We start from the raw sequence: 27,948 nt of genomic DNA on the forward strand, positions 1-27,948 counted from the left end.
CTCGGTGGATGCCATGCGTAGGGAGTCCTGGCTCTCGCTGTCAAGGCTGTCCACGGAGTCCCAGTCCCTCATGCAGGACCTGCCTTTCGACGGGAAGGCCCTGTTTGCGGATCAGACAGACACTCGTCTGCATGGGATGAAAGACTCCCGCACCACCCTGCAAACTCTGGGTCTATTTGTCCCACCAGCTAAGGACAAACCCAGGCCACAGATCTTGGCTCCTCCAACTAGGGGCAGATATGAGCCCCCTCCTAAGAGGCCGAGGGAGCAGAGACATAGGTCCCAGTGCCAGTCCCGCTTGGCCCTGCGACCTGAGCCCTCCAAGGGCAAAAGGCAGGGGAAGAGACGCTTTTGACTCTTTGCGGGGGGCCACCAGGCCTGTTGTCAGGGGAGCCCTCCAGTTAACAAAGTTTGTGTTCTGCAACCATTTATCTGCCTTCCGAGTGCAATGGTCCCATATAACGTCGGACCAGTGGGTCCTCAGCACCATTTCCAGGGGCTACATGTTGCAGTTCACTTCGTCCCCCCCTCCCCCCCAGCACCCCTCGCCCTTGGAGATCCCCGGGGATCCGGAGCACGCCCTCCTTCTAGACCAGGAGGTGACGCACCTCCTCACCTTGGGCGCGGTGGAGAAGGTGCCTCGGAAATTCCAGGACAGGGGTTTTTACTCCTGGTACTTCCTGATTCCAAAGGCAAAAGGCGGGCTCAGGCCCTCCTAGACCTGCGGAGCCTCAACCAGTTCATGGTTCGTTACAAGTTCTGCAGGTTTCCCTGGCCTTTATTATTCCATCCCTACACCCAGGGGATCGGTTCGCAGCCCTGAACCTCCAGGATGCGTATTTCCACATCCATATTTTTGAGGGTCACAGGCGCTTCCTCCGCTTCCTGGTAGGGCGGGACCACTACCAGTTTACGATCATTCCCTTTCGCCTCTCCACGGCCCCCAGGCTTTTTACCAAATACATGGCGGAAGTGGCAGCCTACTTCAGGAGGGACGGGCTGCAAATTTTCCCCTACCTGTATGACTGGCTGCTCAAAGGCAAGTCTCGGTCCCAGGTGCAGGCCCAGATAAAATTCCTGCTGGCCACTTGCGAGAGTCTAGGCCTAGTGGTGAAGGAGGACAAGTCCATGTTAGTACCAGTTCAGCGCATACATTTCATAGGAGCGCTGTTAGACTCGGTGGTGGCCATGGCCTCTTCCCCCGGGAAAGGTTCCAGATGCTCAAGGGTTTCATAGCTTCCGTCACGGCCTTCCCCATGATGATGGCAAGGGTGTGCCTTCAACTCTTAGGCCACATGGCAACTTCACCTCTGTGTTGCGACATGCCAAGCTCAGAATGAGGCCCCTCCAACTATAGCTGGCCTCCCAATATTCCCAGGCAAGAGACGGCCTAGACAAGGTGGTCACATTACCTCCCAACATAGTGGCCGACCTGCAATGGTGGTCCCGCCCGATCAACATGTTACAAGGGATCCCCTTCCGAGAGACTCCTCCCTCACTAGATCTAGTGTCGGACGCCTCGGACCTGGGTTGGGGAGCCCATGCAGAGGGCTTCCAAACCCAGGTCAACCTCAGAATTGTCCCTGCACAAAAATGTCCGGGAACTCAGGGCGGTGCGCCTGGCCTGCATAGTATTCAGCCTGCACCTACGGGGAAAGATGGTCAGAGTCCTCATGGACAATACGACTGTGATGTATTACATCAATAGACAAGGGGGCACACACTCCTCGGCCTTGTGCCAGGAAGCCCTGGACTTATGGGAATTTTGTATAGCCCACGACATCTCTCTGTGGGCTTTTCACCTACCAGGCACGCGCAATATGTGAGCTGATCACCTCAGCAGGGTTTTCTCCCACCAATACGAGTTGTCACTCCACTGGGAGATCGCCCGGCAACTCTTCCGAGTGTGGGGAGCTCCCCAGTAGATCTCTTTGCTACCACCCAGAATCATCTCTGCCCCCAGTTCTGCTCCAGGGCAGGGCCAGAAAGGGGAGCGATCTCGGATGCATTCCTCTTTCTGTGGTCAGGCCAACTGTTCTATGCCTTTCCACCATTTCCTCTGATAGGCAAGGTCCTGCAGAAAGTAAAGGCAGACAGGTCGAAGGTCATCCTCATAGCCCCGGATTGGGCCTACGAGCATTGGTATGAGACCCTCCTGCAACTGTTTGCGCCCCCTCCTCCCACCGTGGAGGCTGCCACTCCACCCGGATCTCCTCTCCCAGGAGAGGGGATGCCTTCTCCATCCCAACCTAGCCGCGCTTCACTTGACAGCTATGGTTGCTCCATGGTTAAACGAGGAGGAGGGAAGGTGTTCGGAGGATTCTGCTGGAGAGCAGAAAGCTGTCTACCCAACGGACCTTCCTGGCCAAATGGTTTAGGTTTTCTAGGTGGGCGGGAGAGCGGGGCGCCTCCCTGTCGTCTGCATCCTTCCAATTTATTCTAGATTACCTCTTGTCCCTTAGGACCAAAGGTCTAGCTCCGGCCTCCATCAGGGTACATTTAGCGGCCATTTCAGCCTTTCACCCTCCGGTGCAGGGTTACTCGGTGCTTTCCCATGAGATGACCTCCCGCTTTTTAAAGGGACTAGATCCTACATTTCTGTACGCCAGGGCCCTGGTCCCGCAATGGGATCTGAACCTAGTGCTATCCCGCCTCACGGGCCCTCCCTTTGAACCCTTGGCCATGTGTTCTTGGTCCCACCTGTCCTGGAAAGTAGCATTCTTGGTGGCTATCACCTCAGCCTGTTGGGTCTCAGAGCTTAGGGCCTTGACCTCGGAACCCCCGTATACAGTCTTCCATAGGGATAAGGTACAGCTTCGCCCACACTCTGCATTTCTCCCCAAGGTATTCTCTGCCTTCCATATGGAATAGGACATTTTCCTACCGGTACTCTGTCCTAAGCCCCATTCCTCCAACGAGGAACGCCACCTACACATGCCAGACATACGTAGGGCACTGGCCTTTTACCTGGACCGTGCCAGGCTGTTCAGGAAATTCTCCCAACTGTTCGTTGCATCGGCCGAGCATATGAGAGGGCAACCAGTCTCCTTTCCCGCTGGATCACCTCGTGCATATGCACGTGTTACGACTTGGCAGGGGTTCCCCCACCGCCTATCTTGAAGATGCATTCTACAAGAGCGCAGGCCTCGTCATCTGCCTATGTAGCCCACATCCCTATCCAGGACATATGTAGGGCTGCCACGTGGTCCTTGGTCCACACTTTTTCCTCGCACTATGTGATCGTCTCCCAAGCACAGGATGATGCCGGGTTTGGTAGGGCGGTACTCCATCCCAATAACCTTTAAACTCCTACCCACCTCCATCAGATATAGCTTGGAGTCACCTGCTGTGGAATACACAGGAGCAATCATTCGAAGAAGAAAGGACAGTTACTTGTTCCGTAACTGGCATTCTTGTAGATGTGTTGCTCCTGTCTATTCCACATCCTGCCCTCGTTCCCCTCTTTCGGAGTTGTCTGGCAAGAAGGAACCGAGGGTGGGGGGAGTGCGCAGTTCCCCTTATAGTGTGATATAGAGGCGCCACTCCAGGGGTCGCAGCGTTGCTCCCCCACTACGGGTACTGCTAAGGGAAAAAACTTCCAGCACCGGTGCATGTGGCGAGCACGCACACGTACTGTGGAGTAGACAGGAGCAACACAGCTCGAAGAATATCAGTTATGGAACAGGTAACTGTCCTATCTTCTGGTGTTCCCGCATGCCCGACAATGCTGTGTGATTGTCGCAGCTTGTGCTACATAATTACAAAGCTGCCCTGCATAAATATTGTACAGAGGAAAATGCAATGGATGGTCATAAAAAAGAAATGTAATAATATGGATCTCCAGTACCAGAAAAATCCTATATGTACATAGATAATTAATTAATGACCAGATTTGTATAACCCGATGAATGTAGTTTCAAAATATGTACATTAACTTTCTTGTATTTTGATTGTTGAAATTTGAATATATTCCTAATATGTTTATAATGTAGTTCTGTTAAAGGCTAAAAAATAACATTTAGCAGTTCTCATAATGAAAAAGGAAGGGGAAATGCAGGCAAAAGAGAAAATGTTCCCACCAAAAAAGTGGGACATGGTATCCCTAGAATATCAGTAGGCTTGGCAAAATTCATTTTTATTTTTGATAATTTTGATGGGTAATATCAATATTTATTTGCAAGCATTTTTAATTTTTCCCCTCAATTTAAGTTTTCATAGTTGTGCAAAATTATGGGGGGTGGGTTATTTAATGACGGCAGACATTGAGATTCAAAATGTTAACACTTTATGATTGTTAACACACACATTGCCAATGTCACATGTCAAAATTCACAAACTCGACTAATTTCTCAAGCAGCATTTTTCTTACTTTGCCTGTCTGTAAATTTTTATCATCATCATTGGAAGTATTTTTCTGTGTGTACGGTGAAATTGACGTTTATCAACATTTATCAATAAAAATGTAATCCTTCCAAGTCTAAACACCATAGCAAAAAATGAAGTCCTAACCTTCTGGTTGCAAAAGCAGCTTTGTCTAGTATGCTGTTTTGAGTCTTCAAGACAGATTGAAGAAGTAATACTAAATTCCTAATTCACCAGCGTACTTGAAAATACATGCCTGACTTTAAGCACGAGTAGTCGCATTGACTTCATGTTTAAATTAAGCATGTTAAATTAGGCATGTGCTTAAGTACTTTACTGAATTGGGGTATAAGAGTAGAGCACACTTCCTTTTTCATCTTAACAAGGTGTTTTTTACTTGTTGTGATAATTGGGCTGACAAATTTACCCTAATTGTAAACTCAATTGTAAAAAGTATATGAAAATTGGGGGGAGCGATAGCTCAGTGGTTTGAGCATTGGCCTGCTAAACCCAGGGTTGTGAGTTCAGTCCTTGAGGGGGCCACTTGGGGATCTGGGGCAAAATAAGTACTTGGTCCAGCTAGTGAAGGCAGGGGGCTGGACTCGATGACCTGTCAAGGTCCCTTCCAGTTCTAGGAGATGGGATATCTCCATTAATCTAATCTATCTAAAATTCATAAGATAGTACAATAACCTATAATAATAAATGTTCATCAAGAGTAGATCAAGTTGTTTTCAGTAATGAATGTTAAAAACAGATGCAAGAGAACCAGACAGACTAAATTAGTCCAAACAAAAAAAAGGCCACTTGATATAACTCAAGGACTGTGTTGAAATCACAAAAGATGTGGAACCAGAAATTAATGAACCAGAATTGGTGTATCCGATATTAGGCCTAACTGGTAAACACAATAATGGGCTATTCCACCCACCATTCTCTTTGTGGGTCCTTGAAGAAGGAGACTTTGGGGAGAGAATGGAATTAAAGACAGAGGTTACTACAGCAAGCCTCACCATCATGGCTGCCAAACCCCACCCCACCTCATCCTGGTCTCCTTGGACCCTGGGCTTTTGTCATCCAGATCCTGAGAGATGTCCTGACCAGACCAGGACAGAGAGAGAGGGATCCAGATGACAGCGCCACCCCTAGCTGAACTGCAAACTCCACCTGAGATGAAACAGGATCATATTTAGACAATAGCAAAAACAACAACAGCGCCAATCCATTTCATCTAACTTTTTCTCTCTCCCCCCACCCTAAAGGATGGTTATTACCCCTTGTATACCATCTAAGAGACTTTCAAATAAGGGGTTTTCCTTCTAAAAACTCTTTCCAGCTAAAGAAAAGGGGAACAATAAATATTAAAATGAAGGTTTTATTTAATACATTACTTTACAAATGTTTTAACTGTTTTTCCTTCTTTTCTTTTGCTTTACTAAAAAGTTATAAGGACTTTTAATGGTCTGTTTGCCCTGGTACTAAGCAGGCTGAGGTCTTTGTATACCAGACACTATATTTTGTTTAACACTGTTTAATGTTCAACGGGGACTGGGGTATGTTAACATCTTTGGCCCATTTATTCCATCTAAATTAATTCAACATATCCCCAAATAATTATGTTGTTAACTACTTCATTACTGATTAGCATACCAAAAACATCCACGTCTCTTTTACATGTCTTTTCTCTCAGAAGATTTGAAAATTTAACAAAGTAATAATCAAATGTACAAATCTACAGCTATATTCAATGCAGATTGAAATTTTTTTGACCCCACAGGAAAGTATGAATTTGAAAAGATGTTTTATAGGAATAAGGCCAAGGGTGAAATAGGGAAAAAGTTAAATATACTGTCATGAATTCAGGTGAGATGCTTACTACCACTGTTCTTAAAAACATGTGTTGGACTCCTGCTGCACATCTTGGACCTGATCCAAAGTCTACTGAAGTCAATGAGAATATTTCTACTGACTTTTGTGGGTTTTGGATTAGGCCGCTTCTGGGTGCTGGATGAAACTTTGTTCTGTAGTAATGAAATTTTAAAAGCTAATATTTTGATTGACCATCTTTTGATGTGATTATTCTTATCTTTATTTTAGCCTGTGTAGTAACAATTATTAATAGTCATAAAGCCAGCAACCCTTATTAAATCCGGTGTAAATGTGTCTGTAAGTGAGGGGTGCATTCTCAAAAGATTTGTTGGTGGACAGATTAGATAACAGCCCCACAGCATGGATACTTGTTTAAATTACGGAAACCTTTTGGACATTTTATGGGCATAAACAAAAAACACTGACCATTACATTTTTGACATTGGGAAACAATCTGCCATGCATGGAAATGAAAAAGATGGCGATATGAATGATTTATCAACTCTGTTTAATTTCAATTGCTATAAGTGCCAAAGTGATCAAATTGTACAGAAATACTTGATACCAGAGGGAGACAAACATAAATAGTCTGATTTTCAAAGCTGTTGAGTACCTGCAGCTCCCATGCACCTCTGAAAAATAGGCCAAAAATGGCCAATTTTTCAACAGAAAACAAAGACATCTTTCAGAGTACCTTAATATTGTCCCTGAAGAGAAAATTGATTGTTACAGTTAAGAACAAGAGCAGAGCTTGCAATCTGTGCAAAATAAATTTTAAAAATCATGGCCACTAAACCTACAAAAGGCAAACAGCATGTCATATACCTTGTGTATTGTCCAAGAGTGAAGAATACATTCTGGATTACAGTACTAATTTAACTGACTGCATCTTTGAAGTTGATGATTTGAAAATGACCAGGGATAGAAATTGGAAAAGAAAAGCCTAATGAAAGGTCGAGAATTAGACATAGACAAATTATGTGAAATTTAAGATACTGGGTAACTGAGGATTGGGTTGTGGTGGGTTAGTGAGGAAAGACAGGAGTGGTTTCATTGTACCGCTGCAGCTGACAGTTTAAAAATTGCAGCGACAGATGAATAGGCATAATAGGAACAGTGGGTTGTCAGAGATAATCATTTAAGACTGATTTCTTAATAGTATGCTCTTTCTCTTGCTCCTCTTCATTATCTCTATGCATAATCCAGCTACACAGGAAAAAACAAATTGTCCCTGGCATTCCTCCCTCTAGCCTTCCTGGTCCTTAATAAAGTTGATTTTAAGAAAACCATGACTGAGTCTTCCCCACAAGTCCCCTGCCTGCATGGAGTCAGCACAATTTGGAGTAGTAGGGCTGGACTTCTTTGTTCCTCTCCATCCTACTTCTTCTGCAGAGACAGCAAAAATAGAACAGGGTTTCTATTCCTCTGCTTATTAGTCCTTCCTCACACCAGTGACAGCTTCAGGACCCAATGCAGAGAATATAAGAGCCTTCACAGCTATTTCCCCCCCCCCCCCCTCTCCTTTATCCCATTCTTTCTGTGTAACTTCTGACTGGAGATGGAAACCTAACATGGAGAAAATTGTTTCATAGCTCACATCCGACCTCATGTCCTCTTTTCTTGAAGCAATTTGTATTTGAATCAGGTGACAGACTAAAAGGGGAATTAATTATTAGGCAAAATAAAACCAATACTTTCTTTCAAGGATGAGAAAATCTGACTGGCAGCTTCAGAAAATGCTAGAGAAATGTTCCAAAGCTGCTACTGCTAAGTAGAACCTCTAAGAAAAGTTAACAGAAGAGAGTTCTCCTACTAACATTCTAGAAGCTGTAATGGTAGCAGGAATGTATGATACAGTAATTCAAATCCCTGATGCTAAAATAACTGTTCCTCTTTGCTGAGCTCTAAGATTACTACAATTTTTTGTTTGTGGAGAAGATAGTATGAAAGGTCAACAAATGCATTGAGCAACTGAAGAGGACAGACAGGTATATTAGAGCAAAATACGGCCCATCTAACATTTCTGTCCTGTCCACCGGGCACTGTAGCTGCCAACCTCGCGAACTCCGGGCTGCTAAAAGTCCCACGGCGCAACAGGGTGCTCAATCAGGCTGCCTACCTGCCGTGGTCTCATGCCGTGGCCGGCTGCTGTTGGCATGTGTCTGTGTGCCCCTGACCAGCACCGTCCTCACTGCGGGGGCAGTGCTTGCGGGCGTGAGCAGCACACAGAGACCCGCTGCTCCTCTCCCCCACAATGGACAGACGGAGATGTGCCACGGTGCCAGCAGCTGTCTGTTTCTGGGAGCTATATGGGGCCATGACATGCAGGCAGCCTTCCTGAGCGCCCGGCTAAGCCACTGGCCAGGAACCACCTGTGGTAAGCGCCTCCCTGCCAGAGCCTGCACCTCGCATCCCCTCCCACACCTCAACCCCTGCGCAAGGTCAGAACTGCCTCCTTCACCCAAACTCCCTCCAGACTCCACACCCATTCCTGCACCCCAATCTCCTGCCCCAGCCCAGAGCCCCCTCCTGCACCAAACTCCCTCCCAGAGCCCATACCCCTCATCTTCTCCTGCACCCCAACACTCTGCACCAGCCCGGAGGTCCCTCCTGCACCCAAACTCCCTCCCAGACCCCACACCCTCTCCATTAATATAGTAGAAATGTGCGGCCCATGACAATTTAGCAAAATTGTGGAGTGGCCCCGCTGCAAAAATTATTGCCTACCTCTGCCCTAGAGAATGAGAGGCTGCACTTTGGAGTTTATAACAGCTCCAGCAAGAAATTGCAATAATGGGGAAGGTGTCTGGAAGAGTGATAGAACAAAAGTCAAAGGAATGATTTGTGCATTGTGGGTTGAGGAGCCCAAGGCTTGATCCCACAATCTTCTTTAACATGGGGCTCTCTGAAGTTTTAAATCTGGAATAGAAATGTAACTACATGAAAATTAACTCCACTCATTGCTCATTAATTCCTCATCTCCTCGAGCTCCAAGAACAGGAGCTGTTATACTGTGATTCCACAACTTCATAAATAAGGAGAAAATCCTAAAGCACTGCAGGGACAGAGGGGGGAAATGTATTTTAGTGTTTCTCCCCAGTTACGTCTTTAAGTAAATCCTCTTTTATCTAGCAGTGCTAAAGGTCACAAAGGCAATGTGGTGCAGACTGTCTACAAATCCCACAAACCAGTAGCTTTCATTTAACAGAAGGAGATTGAGGTGTGAGGATATGAAAAAGCCTGATACTCATAAAATAAAACCAATCACACTGAATCTCAGAGAATGAGTGAATGCCAGGTTTATTCCATTTCATGCAAGCTCTCTTGCTGTCAATCTGTTAACATGAAGGTGGATTCATTTTCTTTCTCTTTTCTAAATCTTGTCTATTGTTTTACTCTGCTTCTGAAATTTCCTTTTACACATCATTGATACCTGTCAGTATTTAGTTGCAGTTTGAATGGAGATTACAATGGACATTTTTTACAAGGATACCTTTTAGCTGTCCAGCTCAAGTCAGGAATTTAATACTTACAGGTTGCTCTCTTGTCAATGACTATTGTCTCTTTTATGTCTCTCTGACATAAGATACTGTTACTTTTCTCACAATGGTGTCCAGCCTGAGCAGGTTAGGTTTTATTTCTTTGGTACTTCTCATATCATAAGTCTCCTAATTTTCCTCTCATCCATAGAATCTGCTTAAAACCCAAAATTTTAATTGTAGAGCCCCTCCCTCTTTTGAAATAGCATTTTAGGCCCTCTATATATATTGTAAACAAGCTAAAAAGGACATAGCCCTTTTTCGTTTCCTTTGCAGGTTGCCTTTAAAACCTCCATTGTACACAATGTTTTTTTCAAGGACAAGATGGTGCTTCCAACACAGCCTGACTTCCTTCCAAAGTTGGTGATGGTGTCCCACCTTCATTAATCAATATCCCTTTTTATACCATTCCTTTACTCACATCTGGTGCAGTGAAGCCCTTCTCCCCCAGATCAATGTGAAAAAAAAACCTGAGCTTTTATGTGGAGCTGACTTAATTTCTCAGAAAGTCATCACAAAGGCTGTGAGCAATCTTAGTTCTTGTGCTGTTTTGAATGCAAAGACTATTGAAGTCTATCTAGCATCACCGTAGCTGCTAGACTCCACAGAGGAAGGAGGGAGTATCTGGAGCAGTGGTTTACCTGACTTGGGTGTGATAGCACCAAGGATGGTACAGCGGCCTTTCTCTCTCTGCACTGAGGCACAATAAGTTGAAGTTCCTGCTGAGGATCCCTACAAGCTGACACATAATGTCACAATTGAGCCCAAAATGTCTACACGCAGATGTATGTGTGTGAGCACATGTGTTTTTATATACTAATAATATAGAATAAAATTGCTATTGTTCGAGATGTATGTTCACTGTGTTTATTGGCACACACTTCCTATTGCAGTTTCTTTTCTTTGATATATCTGGAGCAGTTTAGTCTCCCAGAATGGAAATCTATCATAATGGGTATCTTCAGAGAAGAAATAATTACTTTCCTATCATTGTTTTCATTGAGGAGATGAATCTTGACAGATTACCACTCCCCACCAGAATGGGGACTCTGAAATTTGAATATATGTATATTGTTCATCTGCTTTTGTTTTAGAAATATATCACTCCCTACTAGAAAGAGAACTGACCATAAAAGCACAGTGGACTGCTAGGTTCCTAATGAAGGGTGTTGCAGGACATCCCCTGCTTGGATTAATATCTCAGTTCTAGCTAAGGGAATTCTCATTAAGTACATGTAAGTTCAAGCTCCTAAGAGTGTCATCTATGGAGTATAGTATCTTCCAGGACAGTGTTTCTATGCCATGCTGTACAAGCTCCCAAGATCAAGAACCCAGTGTTAAAATGAGAGAACATTTCAATTTTATGTTACTGTATTTAGGTTCATATATCATGTCCATCACCAACATGTACCACCATTGCATGCCAGATTATAATTAATATAATATTCAAAGTATAATTTAAATGCTCTTTGATGGCCATGGTTAAGTAGCAAACCACTAAAAGATGAAATTACGTACTGCATGCTTGATTGATAGAATTGATACTTGCCCTGGATAAAACATAAATATTGCAGAAAATAATTTGATATGACATTTCTGGCATTCAGCTATGACTTAAATTATAGGCCGGTCAGTAAATGATCTTAAGCTTTTTAAGGTTTCATCAGCTGTCTGCAAGATTGATTTTCTTCAAAATTACTGTACAGAAAAGTTTTCTTTTGTTGTTGTACTGACTCAGATCGCAAACCACAATTTTAAGATCGGCTCTTATTTACAAAAATGCTTTGACATAGTGCATTTGTTGAGCCGAGGCAGCAATAAAGGACTATGGTATCATTTTGAAGAAGGTTGTTTGACAGAGTATGTTTATTTATTTGAGGTAATGTGAGCTGCATTCAGAAAATGTCATATTTTGTTTCATGATTGTGTACATTCTCTCCCACTGCTCCCAGGCAAGCCCTGTAAGCAGAGAAGACACGGATTTAGACCTTATTTCCATGATCAGTGGAAGTGCTTTGACTCAGAACAGAGAAAAAAATAATCAGCCGCACAGACACTCAGCAGGATCTTCAAGTAAGTTGTGGTTTCTTTCAATATTCACTTTAAAATGAGTTGATGGAATTGCCTGTCTAACTGCATTCTCATATAGATGGGGTATAAAATGCCAGCCATTGGAATGTCTAGTAACATGTATCTTTGATTCTTTCTTACCTGAAACTTTCCCTTTATGTTTTACATATATAAACTCTAAATCACTTCAAAAAATTAACATCATTAGTTTTTTGTCTGTTAGTTAATTGTAACCTGTGATTCTCCTGTAAGCCACACTAAATCCTTTGATCATTTATTTCCTAAAAACAGATTTTTGCCTAACTCTTTAATTATGAAAGGAAAATTTTGTACTTCTAAAGAATTGATTTCTTGTCTTTCTTCTATAACAGTTCATTCAAAATATTTAGGGAAAGTTGATTTATATAACTACCGAATGCCAGTACATATATCCCAATCAAGGCACATATTGCCATGAATTCAGTTATTAAATTGGGATGGAAGTAGTGATGACTGCTGGACTCTAATAGCAGATGGTATTTTCAAAGTTCTGGGGAAACTTTATCACTGTTTAAATTTCACAGAAATAAACAAGAGCATAAACACTGAAAATAAATGTTCTAATAATTATTAAAAATCATAAAAAGCTTAACTTTTTAAGCTTCAGGTTTCGCTTTGCATAGTAAAACTAATTGAGGAAAATTGGGAAATCATCTGTTGTTTAAATATATTATATTCCATATGCTATTTATACTTTTGATGTAGATTTTGGAAAATGTGACTTTCAAGCATAAGTGAAATTCGGGAGAGACCGCATAGGAACTGTAAGAGGTATTAAAAGACCTAGGCAGATTTGTGTAGTTCAGTAGTACTGTATAACTAGTGAAGTTCATTGAGTTTGTTCATATAATTGTAAAGTAGGTTATTTCAACAGAAAGTAAATCTAATCACTGGTTTCAGATATTTTGATCAGACCATTACCATTGACATTAATATTGACTGTTCAGTTTAAATGAAACTTGAACCAAAGTCCAATAAACTGATGTCCTAAAAGGAAAAACTAGACATAAAAGCATAAGGAATACTTTTTTATCTATATTTTGCTACTGTAATTAAAAATGTTTAAAATAAAGGGTGAAATGACGATACAGCTGGAATACAGTCAGTCAGAAAATCCACTAAGAGCAAAAAAAGAAAACATTGCTTCTAATCCTACACTAAGTAAAATCAATGGCAAAAGTCCCACTGAGATGAAAGGAAGTAGGGTTGAGATCACTGTGCTGATAAGTATACAGTGATACAAAGTCCTGTAATGAGCACTTAAATGAATTGTTCATAAACAAATACATGTATAATGAATGCATCTTATCTATAATTCAATTTAAAAAAACTTCATAAATGCAACATATCTTGAACAATATATATATAGAAACCTCAAATCACATATAATGATGAAAAGAGGGTGTTTGTTTTATTAAATAACACAACATATAACAATTGTGTCCTAGGTTGTAATCCTAGCCCTATGTGACAATCCTGGTAAACATTGCTGGGGGAGAGGGTGTGTACCACCTTCATCCCTGGGTAACCACGTAGCTTCCAAATTGGGAATTGGGCGCAAAGGGGAGGATGGACACCCACTACCACCCCCACGCAAACAAGTGTACAGGAAGGAACAAAACGTTGGCAGAGCCATATTGTGTTTGGGTGTGTGTAAGATGGGGTGGAGTATGCTGTGAGTGGCAGTAGGCCCCTCCCCCTCCATCCTCCCTTGCACAACCCAGGAACTCAGGGAGAATTGTAATTCAGAGTAGTGCCCTTGTATTTGTGTCTTTGTTACAGATTTCAGAAGACGATTGATACTAAAGGCATACAAAACCAAGATTATACGTGTGTGTGTGTGTGTGTGTGTGAGATAATTCCAGTATAGACAAAAATACGAGTTAAAGTCTCTGCTTGTCCCGCATTTGCCATCCTTCATTCACAACCCTCCGTTGGCTCAAGTGAGTACCATGTTCCATGGTCACATTTATTGTAGCTGAAGACTATATTTAAGAGAAAGAAACGTGTGGGGTCTTTGACTCAGAAAGGCAAAAATCTCTGTCTTTCTCAACTTGTCTTTCCTACCTTTCTCTATACCCCTCACCTACTCCTGCTACACGTCACAGCCCCTCACATCTTGCCATCAGGCTTCTGTAAGCCATCTTTTTCTCTTCTTTTTATTTTCTCTTTCTCATATTCTTTCTTTCTTTCCCACACAATGTTTTCATATTTCCCTTTCCTTCTCCTGGAAGGGGTGGGGTGGGGCAGATAGCTGGTGCTCCCATTATGCCTCTGCAGTGCAGCACAAAGAAAAGGAGCTCTGACTAGGATCAATGAGAACTATGAGGAGCAGCTTCTTCAGCATGTAGAGCAACCCAAGTAGCTCTGTATCCTCAAGACAGAGATGCAGTTAAATGAGATCTAGAACTCAGAACTAAAGTCTGAGACAGTGACAGCCAAAATGAGACTGTTAGCAAAGTTCCCACTGGAGAAGGGAACTCAAGTTCTGAGCTGTTCTCTCCCCCATCCCTCCCTTTCCTGGTCAAGGAAACTCAATGACTCTCTTTCTACCCTGTATTCTCCGAGGCAGGGGGTGGATAAGGGAAATGCAGTAGAACAGTATATCTCAACTTTACTAAGGCACCTTTACTAAGGTTCCATATAATATACTCATAAAGAAAATTGAGTGCTGTGGATTAAATGGAGCCACTGCAAATTGGATATACAACAAGCTAAAACATCAACATAAGGAATAGGAATATAAGAACTGCCATATTGGATCGGACTAGTGGTCTTTTTATTTCAGTATCCTGTCTCTGCCACCGGCTAGTACTAGCTGCTTCAGAAGAAGGTACAGGAAACTTTGAAGTGGTGAGTTTTTGGATAGCCTGCCCCCAGGAAAAATTTCATCACAACCCCATTAGTTAGAGATTGACTTGTGCTCTGAAACATGAGGGTTTATATCCCTTCGAAACCTCTTAGCTGTTATTTTTTTTGTTTTTTTTAATCATTGCTATTATAACTCTGGGTGTTCTCATTTATCCACATAAATGTTCAATCCATTTTGAATTTTGTGAAGGTGTTGACCTCAGTGACATCTTGTGGCAGAAAATTCCAAAAGCAAAATGGAGTATTGTGTTAAGAACAAAATGTTTATGATTATTAAATGTTCAGCCTTTCAATATCATTTCCTATCCCCTTGTAATTGTATTAAGAGACAGGGTGAATAAGTAGCCAGTATATCTTCTCAATTGTCTTAATTAGTCTGTGTACCTTTAGTGGTGATTATTAGTGGTTTATTGTCAAATAGAGTCATGCAAAGTTCAGGTATGATGCCACTACTAATTAATATTTTAATTAATGTCAGGAACTTTGCAGTAAATAGGACAGTAACCAAGCTTGTAGATCATTTTTATGTAAAACTATTAACGTTCTAGATGCTTAAGTAATGCAAAATTGTGGATTGGATTTTTTAGAGAGAATTAGAATATAGTATAGCTTTGACAAATTGGAAGGATAGACTAAAATACTTACGCCGTGGTCATATAGTGCAAGACCTGATCACAGTGACCTGTTTTCAATCTCCTCCTCCCTCTTTCTGTCACCATGACTCCTCTTATGGTTTTGACTTTCAATGCTAATCATCCCTAAATCTGCCTCTACTCCAGACCTCTCCCCACTCCAACCAGTCTTGCACTTTTAGATGTCTCTCTGACATCTCTTCTGCGATGTCCAGCCACCATCTCCATTTTTTGTAATTTGAACATATCCTTTTTTTCTCCTAATCATTGGCCTTCTCATCCTTTATTTCCATTCTCCTCCTCGTTTCTGAGGCCTGTAATTTTGTTATCTTTTAGAATGGGATTCCCAAAAACATATGCATGATTTAGAATTGAAAATCAATGGGACTTGTGCTCTTAAATCACACAAGTGCTTTTCAGTATTCCACCTTTAATTCTTACCTCTCCTTCTCCCCACATGCTAGTCTCTTGCTGAGTCACTGATTTAGGAAAGCATCACTTCTCAGGCAAGGAAGCTTGCCTTAATCAGATGACTAAATCCTGGCACTTCTTCCTCATCATTCTTTTCAGAATCTACCCTCGACTTACGGTCTCCACTGCTAAACCTCTATCCACTCCCTGGTCACCTCTCACCTAGATTACTTCTCTACTACATCAATATATTATGAAATTAAGTTCATCATGGTTAATGAAGCATTTGTATTCTACAGTGATAAGACTACAAAAAACCCTCTAATTAAATTAACTAATTAAATAAACTGTAATCTCCAGACAGTCATTCCAGAAACTAGTCTTCTGTATCATCTTTATTTTTATTTTGCTGCTAGCAGTCTGTAAACTCATGGGACAGGAAACATTTTATTTCTGAGCTAAATCCCAAAGTCTTTACTCATATTTTACTGATTCTATCTAGCTAACTCCCACTGACTGCAGTGATAATATGCCTCAGTATAAAAATGGACCAGGGATCTCCGTATTTGACCTTGTATCTTTAAAGAGATATATAAACTACAACAGTATAAAAATGTTTATTAATAGTAATAAAATGCACAAAAGGCAAAGTTGCCATGGAAACCTTAATTTTGAGTGTCCTAGCTTTTGTCTGCTCAACCAGCTGGAGAAGTACAGGAGCATCAATGTTCCGGACCCTCAGAGGAGACGGCATTGGGTACAGCTACCCTTACTTAATTGATTTACTCTAGCCAGTAGAACTACAGCATGCAAATTAATGTCAGGAATAGTGATGAATGATTGAGTTATCTCTGATATGACAGTGATACTAAAGAATGACATGAACCATTGAATTGTCCCTGATTTGTAATAAGTTTCAAACAACAGTCATTAATGAAGTTGCTTAATTACAAACTTTTTCAAATGTGCCTTTTTCCAGTTTTGACTGTATGGAGAGTTTAAAGGATTAGTAACAAGCCATTGGATAGGCCTGAAAGATTCTGAAACTCAACGTAATTTTGTAAAGAAATTTTTAAGGGATCATTTTAAATTAATTTTAACTGCTTAACAATTTACTTGAAAATAGCCATAAAATTCACTCTTCACTCACAGATTAAGTGCTGTAAATTTGGAGCAGATATAGTGTATTAGTCATACAGAATAAGGTCTTTTAACCCCAGCCTTACATTAAATTGAACCCTGCCTTACCTCTGGAATCACAACTACTGCCACCATAATTAGGAGTAAGGTAAATATCTTCTGTAGGCTTATAGCTAGGTGAGGTGTCCACATTTATTTTAGCAGGCCTGCATTCCATCAAACAGAGGACATGATGGGAGAACAGACAGCTATACAAACTTTAAGTGTGAGGTGACTGGGAAATGTTCTACGATTCTGACATGCTTGAAATCTTGATAAAGGTTATAATACCTAGTAGAATGGCATGGATACCTATTGAAAAGTCTGACAATTTTAAATATATCTTTAAGGTTGTGATCACTTCATAGTAATAATTACTTAATTAAATCTATAACATCTCTGTATATTTAGGACTGTATTGTATCTCAGCTGTAATCAAAATACAGACTTTCCAAATATGTACTTTTTCAACTGTGATGATATAATATTGATACTTTTTATTCAATATATAATTAAGAATAAAACAATATCAGCTACTAGCAGAAGTTACATAATGTTACTATAGCTATTATTGAGTTTATTAACTTGTTTTTAAAGCACAATGTGTGAGAAAACACAACAGAATAGAACTTATTTGCACAAAATCTGAGAGAGATAGAAAACTGATTTTCTGTGTATAGCAAGTGAATTGTATCACTGGCCTATATTATAGCTACTTGGGAGAAACTGTGGTCTAGTGAGAAAAGTATTGGAGTGGGACTCTGTCACTACCTGCTAGGTGAACTTGGGCAGGTCACTTCCCCTCTCTATACCTGAGTCTCTGCTTATGTAAAATGGGGATAATAATACTGACCAAATATGTAAAGTATATTGATAGCTACTTATGAAAACTTGACAGTATTATTTTGTTAACTACCAAGAGTAGTATGTGAGAAAAGGAGCAAGTCAATACTTATTATATATTTCCTGCTCATTTATGAGTTAACTAAACTGCTTGGAATCTCCATGTCAAGACAGGGGTAGGTCCTACAAATGGATCCATCCAGGCATCACAGAGAACCCCATTTAAAGTCAATGGAGCTCTGTACCAGTGCAAATCAATTTACATGATTTTCTTGGCAAAAATAAACACATGGCCAGACACGTGAGGCAAGTGATGTACTTACCAGCAAAACAAATCAAAGTTGGTTGGTCAGACTGTAGGTCTATCAGCTTTGACAGTTTCTTTATTTTCTCTAACTTTTTTCTGGATATATTAAATGACAAAAGTGCAGTATTACTCTCAAGTTATATTATTTAAAATTTGACAGTGCATTATAAAATAAAATGGCACAATGAATTAAAGATTCATGGAAATGACATGGGCTTTCTTTTCAAAAAATTTCTTTAGACTTAGGCAGGGGTGCTGGAACAATTTATATAGTGGAGGTGCTGAGAGCCATTGAACCAAACTGTAAACCCTGTATGTGACGGAAACAACTTCAAGCCAGGGGGTGCGGCAGCAGCCCCGCACTCCTACTTCCAGCACTTATGGCCCCAAGTCTACAAGTGAAGTGATTCAGCATGGATAGAATCCTATATGTCCTCATGGAGCCCCATTGACTTCAATGTGCGTGTGCAGGGATCTCCCACATGCAGCCACTTACAAGATAAGCACCTTAGGTTTGATTTTAGTAGAAAATCGCAAGTAATAATGGGACAGAGTGAAAAGCTGGACTTCTGGGTCAAATCTTGATTCCACTGAAGTCAGTGGCAAAACTCCCATTAACTTCAGTGGGACCAGGATTTCACCCATAATTCATTAATACCCTAATAATAAAGCCTATTTATTGCATCCCTTTAATAAAGTGCTTAATCTGTTTTTAGGATACATATTTTGTTGGGAAAGCCCTAGAAAGAATGCATACATAAATATTGTTTTCACCTCCGTGTGTGTGTGTGTGTGTGTGTGTGTGCGCGCGCGCGCGCCTCGGAGGTGAAAACAATATTTATTGTTTATATATATATAAACCGATTAAGCACTTTATTAAATATATATAACAGGTAGAGAGACAGACATAAATCTATAATTACACATACAAACTACATTAAAAGAACATTATTAAGGTGAAAAAGCCAAACACTCAAAAGTTAGGAAAGGCCAGAATTAAGGTGCCTTTGCAATCTTAATTTGATTCCCTTGTGCATATTCATTATGAGGGTCTAGTTAAATGATTACATAGTGTATTTTTTTAAACAAGATCCCTGTGAATAGAATGGATAGTGCTCATTTAATAGGCAGCTATACAATATTTTGTTTTATCCTTATTGTTCAATGTGTGGCCCGGGCTTTATTTATTGCACACTATTCAAACCCTGCTCTGAAGAGACAATTATTATTTTCCATATGGGCTTTTCTGTGGCACTCATTGCTATAGTACAGAGGTGGCCAAACCCTCTTTTACAGTTAAAGTGCAGCTTGCGGGGCCCCCGCTGTGTCCCCCATTCTCTGTCTACCAGACTTAGGGGAGAGCTCAGGGCTTCAACCCCATGGGAGGCGCCTGCCAGAACTCGGGGCTTCAGCCCCACTCTTGCTGAAGCCCCAAGCCCAGGCAGGCATCTCCTATGGGGCTAAAGCACCTAGCCCCACCACCCTGCTAAAGGGCAGAAGCCCCAAGCCCTGGAAGGTGTGCCTGGCTCTCAAACTTCTGAAGATTATTGTATGTGGCTCAAAGGGTCAGTAAGTTTGGCCACCCCTGCTATAGTATCTGAGTGCTTCCAGACATTAATTAATTTATCTTCACAACACCCCTGTGATAGGGTGGTGGTATCCCCACTTTACAGATGGGGAACTCAGGCAAAGAGACTTAGGTCAAAAGTATCCACTAATTTTTGGCACCCAATGTGAGATACTTACCTCCTGGTTTTTTTCAGAGCATGTAGCATAATATAGCACCATATATGTTCAAAGCACAGCTCTCATTGACTTCAGTTGCAGCTGTGAGTGCTCGGCACTTTCCAGTTCAAATTCCAGGGTGTGAAGTCAGGCACCCAGAAAAGGAGGAACACATAACTAATGACCATCTCTGAAAAGTTTGATTCAAGTGACTTGCCTAGCATCACATAGTAACTTAGTGACAGAGACAGAGAGAGAATCGAATTCTCCAGGGCAACATTCAGTGTCTTGACCATGAAACTGTACTTCTCTTCCTGCAGTCCCGTCTCATTTACTATACATCTTCCATCATCTACAACAAATGGACAGGGGTCCAGAGACAAAAGTCTCCTTTACTACACAATGCTTAATTATCTCCACAGCAGGTCCATCATATGCACTGAATGAGGCAGGAGGCATTTGTGCTTGTAATTGAAGACTGTATCATAGTCCATGTGTACATGGGGAAATGAATTAAGATTGCAAGGCGAACCTTAATTCTGGTATTTCCTAATTTTACGTGCTTGACTTTACAATATTAATCATGTTGTTTTAATGTAGTTTTTTGTATAGAGTTTTCTAGGTTTTTAAATAAGAAAAAACAGAAATTCCATCATGTAACATATTGACATCTACTTAGGTGATTATTAGGGCTGGAACCTTTAGATCCACCACACAGACCTCTGCCACTTGAGGTAACTGAGTAAAATAATCTGTCATCATTCTCTATCTGAATTAGCACCCACTTTGCCAGTGGGTTTTATAGATATTTACTGATTTCAGAGGAATGGTGAGACACAGGAATCTGGGGCTTCATTTTGGGCTCTGGAGAGGAGTGTGCTCTAATGGACACAGACTTTTCTTCTTATTTCCCCAAGCTTGACCACTTCTGCTCCTTTGCCTCCAACCTGTCCCAATCCTGTCTCTTCCTCATCTGTGGCTCCTTGTCCCAGTCCCATTCTCCTCATCTAGCAAGTCTCAGGCTCCACTCCTGAGCTTCTTATCCCAGTCCTAGTCTCCCACCACCAGTCCCATGTGGTCTTTTTCCCACTCTCAATCCCAGTCTCCTTGCCATTTCAGTGCCAGTTCCCTCCTCCCAGCTCCTCATCCCCTCAACTTCCAGTCTCAAACTCCCTCCACCCCCCGACTGGCTCCCTGTCCTATTACACTGCCTCCCTCTGCCCCCCTCCCACCCCCCGCCACAGTCCAGTTCTTGTTCCCTTTGCATTTGATTCAAGCAGTTTCCTATTCCATGCCTGGACCTGGCCCAACCTGCAGGAGCAGTTGTAGGGAAAGTCCTACTCAGTCCCCACAACTCCAGACCAGAGACGCTCAGTGTGGGCATAATCTTCTGGAATGTATCTGCAAAGCTCTAGGAAGTCTGTACTGATCATATATGAACTAAGATTTTTGAAAGGCTTATAACGTGGCTAAATTCGAACAGATCATGGGAATGGTAAAAGACACGTCGACTGCCTCCTTGCTAAAATTGAAACCCCTGCTCCATAGCATGGATGCTGCTAGAGCTTCTCAGACAAAACGTCACCAAAATAAAAAGAATCAGCCTGAGGCAGATAGCTGGCATGAAAAATTTATTTCAGCCAAAATTGGTAAAGCTTGGCAAAGCAACTGAAAACATAGTCTTGTAATGGGAAGTGCCAGGCAACCTTAATATCAGACCCACCTGTGATTTAAAAAATGCTGTGTTTTACAGTTATTTGTAGGGAAATTGAGAAACTGAATTATTAGCTTTTTAAAACATTGTTTCATTATATAGAAATACCATAAATAAATAGTTGCAATTTAAGGCCCATATCCTGCAAACACTTAAACGCATGAGTATCTTTATGCGTTTGAGTAGTCCTTTGGAGATCAGTGAGGGTACTCATGTACATAAACATTTGTAACATGCGGGCTGAAGTGACAAAAAAATATTTGAAATTAGTTGTCTTGTCTATAAAATTCAAAAATCAGGCTCCAATCCTATAAATGCGTATGCAGGTCCTTAATATGAAGTCAAGAAGACCCATGCATAAAGTTTAACACTTGCCTAAATGTTTGCAGGACTGGGATTTAACCAACAAGAATATCATTAAAGATGTCATACCCCAAATCCTGTGAGATTTTTTTCCTCATCTTTAATCTTTACACATCCCTTTCTAAATTGTACACTTGTTAAAAGTTCTAAATGTACTATCTCATTTATATTACAAAATCTGATAAGAGGAGTTGTTTTTAACAGGTCTATTTTTGAGTCTGAAAAGTGGTTGAGGCTTCTTGATGCTACTGCAGAATAAGAGTGAAATAATAATACAGGGAAAACTGATCAAATTGAAAATTAGTGTAAAAGTATTAAAAAGTCATTTTAAACTGGTTTAAAAATGTATAAGACAGTGTAACTAAGAAAGATCACCATATATGTTTATTGAGATACCAAATATGTTATACATTGGGGGTAAAATCCTCACCCTACTCTAAAACTCCCATTGATTTCAAAAGGGCCAGAATTTCACCCTCAGAGTTTTCTATTTATTTTCTCCCCTGATTTTTATCTATTTATAAAAAAAAGTTTAAATGGTACAAATAACGTTCAGGGGAAGTGGCGAGTGTAACTTCAATGTGGACATAAGAAACAACATTAAAAAACAACTGCTGATAGATTGTAGCATCTAGCTCACCCCTAAACCTGCTGAATCTAACTCATTCGCAGAGCTTAAATTGATGTAAATGCTTTGCTGCTAAGGATTCGTTCTGGTCACTTTCATTAAAATGTTGAATTTTTCTCTCCATGCTTTCTTTTGCAGTATTTGCTGTTAAGCAATACAATATGGTAAGGACTTTGAAATGAATTATATATCCAGACAACATGTTAGGTGTATTGATGAAAATCCTATGACGTCTTAGCATACATCATGAAATTTCTAACATAACTTGTTTAACAAAGGTTTTTTTCTAGATACCAAGAGTTTCATTCAAAGCATTTTACATATTGCATTACTTATCCAAACAGAGCATATGTAAACCTTGACATTTGTTAAAGAACCGAGGATTTAACCAAAAAAGACCAGAACAAATCATTAGCAGAAAACAGATTAAACTTCAGAGAAGTGACTGCTTAAAAATATGAACACACTAACCAAACTCAAGAGATGCTTTCAGCACGTATTTAAACAAAAATATTATTTGGTGCGTACAAGCACCTGAAAATATCTTTGAGACTTGGAGCGTCACATAGCCAAAAACACACAGTGTTACTATAAACAAATCATTTTCAATAACAGCTTCACAATTTTAGAGGTATGAATAGTATGAGTTAAGAATTGTTCACGATTTTATTCCCACCTGGCTAACTGTTATAATTTACCACAGTGTTTAATTATTCTATTTAATAGACTTGTCTGATTCTATTTAAATGCAATACTAATCATACTTATTAATAAGGATATTCTTGTAGTTGCCAAACAAGTGCCAGTACGATCCTGTTGTTTTGCATTACAGTTTATTTTGTCACTATGTATTCATTTCAAAAACGCAAGGGCCTGATCTGAAGCCCACTGATGTCAATAGGAATCTTTTCATTGATTGCAGCGGGCTTTGGATAAGACCCAATACAAATTAATGTATGGAACACAAAATGAAGTGAAGGTATAATGATAAGCAGTCAAAATTGTTTATTTACATATATTTAACAAGCGATGAATGTAAATGCCTCCAGCTATTTTGTCAGCAAAAGTTCTCTTTAAAAATTACTTGCTTATTCAGTTGTATACTAATCCACTGTCCATTCATTTCAGAGCAATGTTTTTCAGTGTAGAGAAAAGAAGCTATTACAGAATTCAATGCTGTTGTAAAATCTGTTCGTATTGTCATATAATAGGAGCTTTTATATATCATTAGCAATATCAGTATAAAGAGTTATAACTAACCCTGGAAAGATTGCAAATTATTGTTTATGTGTAAGGTCTGACTCTGAGAAAGGGCACAAAGATAACAGCTGAAGGCCCACAGAATAGTTTTGCAAAATAAATACCTGACCATGCAGCCCTTACTTATGCAATTAGACCCATTGAGATTAATGTTTGCTACAGCACCTTGAAAAATACAAAATGCTATACAAGTGCTAGGTATTATTTAGTAGAGATCTCTGGCTTTATCTCCTGAAGCTCCAATCAGTCATCTTCCTCTGTCTCTCTATTCTTTCGTTGTCCCCACTCTTGTCTGTTTAAAAAAAAAAAAACACTTTAAAATAATATTCCTGCTTGGCCTCCTGTGGCGAGAAGGAAACAAGCAGCTACAAACACATATACCAATGAGGAGGAGGAGAAGAGAAATCAGAAGAAAAAAGTATAAATAAACAGAAGAAACATAAACTGGGATTTCAGTTACCCATTCATTTCAGTGAGAGACTGCAGTGCAGAATTTCTGGGAATAAGTGGTGCTATATAAGTAAGGAATACTCTCTCAATTCAAAATGGTGTTGCCGATTCTGTAAGTACCTGTTGTGCCCCTGGATCTAGATGGGATTAGGAACACTGGAGATGGTTCTCTCTTTAGTGGAACGCTTCACTCAAAAAAAGTTTGCCCAGGTTTCTATTTTGATAGTGTAGAATTAAGAGACAGATTAAATTAAAATTACAGACCGATTGACACCAAAATAACTAAATTGGTTTTAATTGACATCTTTTGTTATTTCGGTGCTAGTCTGTGTCTGGACGCTCATTTTGTATAAATGAGACACTCTTGATGCAAAATAAATGTGTCCATGCACAACTTTCACTGAAGTATCTAACTGTGAATTACAACCAAAACAGTTATTTCAGGGTCAATTTGTGTATAGACAATTCCTAGTTCTGCAGTGTCTGGCCTGCAGCTGGCTCCTCTTTCTTTTTCTTCCCCACAGTTTGTTTCTACATTCAACTCCAGGAAGGACTGGGATAAAATTAGGGTACTTTTCTTACTAGGCGAACTCCTCCATTGACTACCCAGACTGCCTCTAGCATAGATCACACAATCCCAGGGCCCAGTCTTTCCATCATGATTAATGTGTAAGCCAGTGGTAGTTTTCTGTGTGTAAAGCCTGCAGCATTAGTCTAGAGTAGGTATAGAAAAGAACAGGCTTCACTATACTCCTATGCCAATCTGACTTAATTCTGTGTTCAAGGGACAATCTTTAGGTATGATAAAGTTGTTTAATCTCCCTATCCATTCAGTCTTTAGCCTCTCTGCTAAGACTGTCAGTAGTAGTAGTAATAATAATAATAATAATAATGCCTAATTCTTATATAGTACTTTTCATCGATAGATCTCAAAGTGCTTCACAAAGGTCAGTATCATTATTCCATTTTACAGATTTGGGGAAACTGAGGCACATAGAGATGACATGTCTTGTGTGGTTATTTTATAGCTTCCCTGAACTCCTGGGATTTTATAGTAGTTTGGTTAGTCTTTCCCTTCAGAGAGTAGTTGATTTTTTTTTTAGCCACTAAAGAGCAATCCTTTGCATCCCATATAGGGATCTTGTCAGTTATGGAGGTAGAGAATGGCTAGATAATCAGGGAGCCATAATTGGCACCCTTACAAATCCCCCTCCTTGCTTCACTGAATATAAACTCAGTGAAACAGAGAATCTGGTCATGTAGAATTTTCTGGAAACCTGCAAAACCATCAAAAGACTGAGAGATTAATCCTACTCTGTGACATTGTGTAACTGTGTAGACTTTTTGAAGTCTGAGATACGGTTTCCATTCTTCCCACCAGGTTAATCACAGACTGTTGGAACACTACTTGTTGTCGACACAGTTTTCAAACTCTAAAAATTATTAAATTCATATTTATTTACAAAAAAAATTAACACACTTTTTTCAAAAAAATATAACAATCAGTTACAATCAGAAATACAAAGTAAATTTGTGGACATTTGAAGCTGAAGTTTGGGGACTTTGGGGCAAGAACAGTTCATGCCGTAGTATAACATGGTTCCCTTCTGTCCAAATAGAAAGATATATCTCAATAATTTTGTAAAACATTAACAATTATCTTGCAACAAATTACACCAAACCGGAAAAAAATCTTACATTACCATTTCAGAATAATATTTCATAGTAATGGAAATGTAGTACTGTCCCTTCCAATTAATTGTGTATATTTGTATGTGGAAAAGCAGAAAACCCTATATGCAAAGATTTCTGGAGTCCTTCCACTGGAAATCAAATTTAAACAATATAGAAATTTACAAGCAGCTAATGCTATTAGTAGTTAGGGTGTGATTAATTTCAACTTTTGCTCCATTGAATTCTGTCCTTTTTGGGTGAACTTCCAGAACCGTTTTGGTATGGAGTTTTTTTCCACATAAAGAATATAAAAAGGTGTGAGATGGGGAAAGGAAAAAAATAATTATTATCCCCACCTTCACCCATTCATATTGCTACAGCTTATAAGAGAAATGCTGGGGAAAGACTGTCACATACATACAATAGCGCCAACTTTTTTTTTTTTTTCAGTCTAAACATGTAACAATGACTTCCTCTTTTTCACAAATAAACAAACCATGTTCCATATTCTTAATTCTTCGTGCCTTTTCTTCTTAGCAACTGTTCTTTCCAGCTTCAGAATCTCTCCTTCAGTTGAGAAAGAAACTTCTTAGTATTATTGATTTATTACACTTAATTTGAAACTTCAAAGAAATTATTGAATTTACCACTCTGCTGCTGTCAGCTTCGGGTATCTTCTGTGAGTACTTTGTCTCCAGGTAAAGAATACCCTGAAAGTTTACAATAAACGCCATTAATTATTATATACCTTAACTCCAACTCCTTGCTCCCTAATAAAGGTCCTGTCTGTAATAGTGACATTATCTAAAAATGTGTTACCATTGGTAAGGTAACAAAATGACCCAATGTTGAGAGCCTTAATGTAGATGGGGCAACAGCTGCCACAGGCATTTTTGACACAATATTAATTAGGTCTACTGTAGGCAGTATCAGAAAAGAATTGTGAGGAAAAATTAAATAAGAAAAATATGTATTGTTTGATTAAGCCACACCTAAAAATCGGGGATACATAAAAAATATTTGAAGGGTCACAATATCAGGAAGAGAGAAGTGTTATTTTGCGTAGTGCATGACAGTATAACTAGGAGTAATGGGATAAAATTAAAAGGGGTGATGGAGACTTAATATCAGGGGAAATGTCCTGACTGTGAGATACTGTTTGACTGTAGAATAAGCTCCAAAGGGAAGTAGTGAGTGTGCCATTGCTTGGGACTTAAAACTAAATTAGACAACACATATATATATATATATATAATATATATATATGTGTTGTGTTGTCTATATATATATATATAACTGTGTACAATCCTGTTTTGGCTGAGATGATATAATAGGCCTTTTTCATTTCTAATCTCCATGATTATATGAATGGCTTTAATGCAGCTAATTAAAATTGTTGAAAATAATGTATGGACTACCCAAAAAGGGTAAATTAGAACAGGTTCTATTGATATCTGGCAGAAATACACTTGTAAAATTTTGTTATGCTTGCTTAGCTTAATTGCTTGGTAATAGACACCTTAGATAACTGTGTTATCTTCGCCATTTTCCTCTCTGAGGATTTGCTACGCAATGTGAGATGTGTTACACAGAATATGAGAGGATTTTACATGCCTAATGAGAGAGAGGGAGACATTTCTATCAATTGAAGTGCTGATTTTCTTAAAATAAAATTACATCTATGGCACTCTCTACATATTACTCTCTTGTATATTAAACTACCCATCTTGTCTCACGTGGCTTGTTTGTAGAAATCAGTAGTTGCATTACTTAGGTATTTGTATAGATGTTACTGAATACTGAATAATTTCGTAAGATTTAAAAGTTTTGGGGGGTATAGTGTCTTTATATATGCTTGTTGTCCCAGTTCTGTTTTCATCAGCACTAATGGCAAAACTTCCTTTGACCTCAGTTAGAGCAAATCTGACCCATTGTATTTGTACTGATGTATCAAAACAATAACCAATTAAATAGATAAAACCACCAAGCTTGTTCTTTGTGTGGTTACAAAA

At 39.9% G+C, this 27,948-nt stretch overlaps 1 protein-coding gene across 1 annotated transcript in view; it reads left to right on the forward strand.

Annotated features, from left to right (window-relative positions):
* Positions 1-27,948, forward strand: part of LRRIQ1 (leucine rich repeats and IQ motif containing 1) — a 151,979-nt gene that overhangs the window by 122,408 nt on the left and 1,623 nt on the right. The window contains exon 25 of the mRNA XM_034772340.1: positions 11,723-11,843. Coding sequence (XP_034628231.1) covers positions 11,723-11,843 — 121 coding nt within the window. The remainder of the gene's footprint in view (positions 1-11,722; positions 11,844-27,948) is intronic.

This window comes from Trachemys scripta, chromosome 1, assembly GCF_013100865.1.
Source record: "Trachemys scripta elegans isolate TJP31775 chromosome 1, CAS_Tse_1.0, whole genome shotgun sequence".
Taxonomy (NCBI): domain Eukaryota; kingdom Metazoa; phylum Chordata; order Testudines; family Emydidae; genus Trachemys; species Trachemys scripta.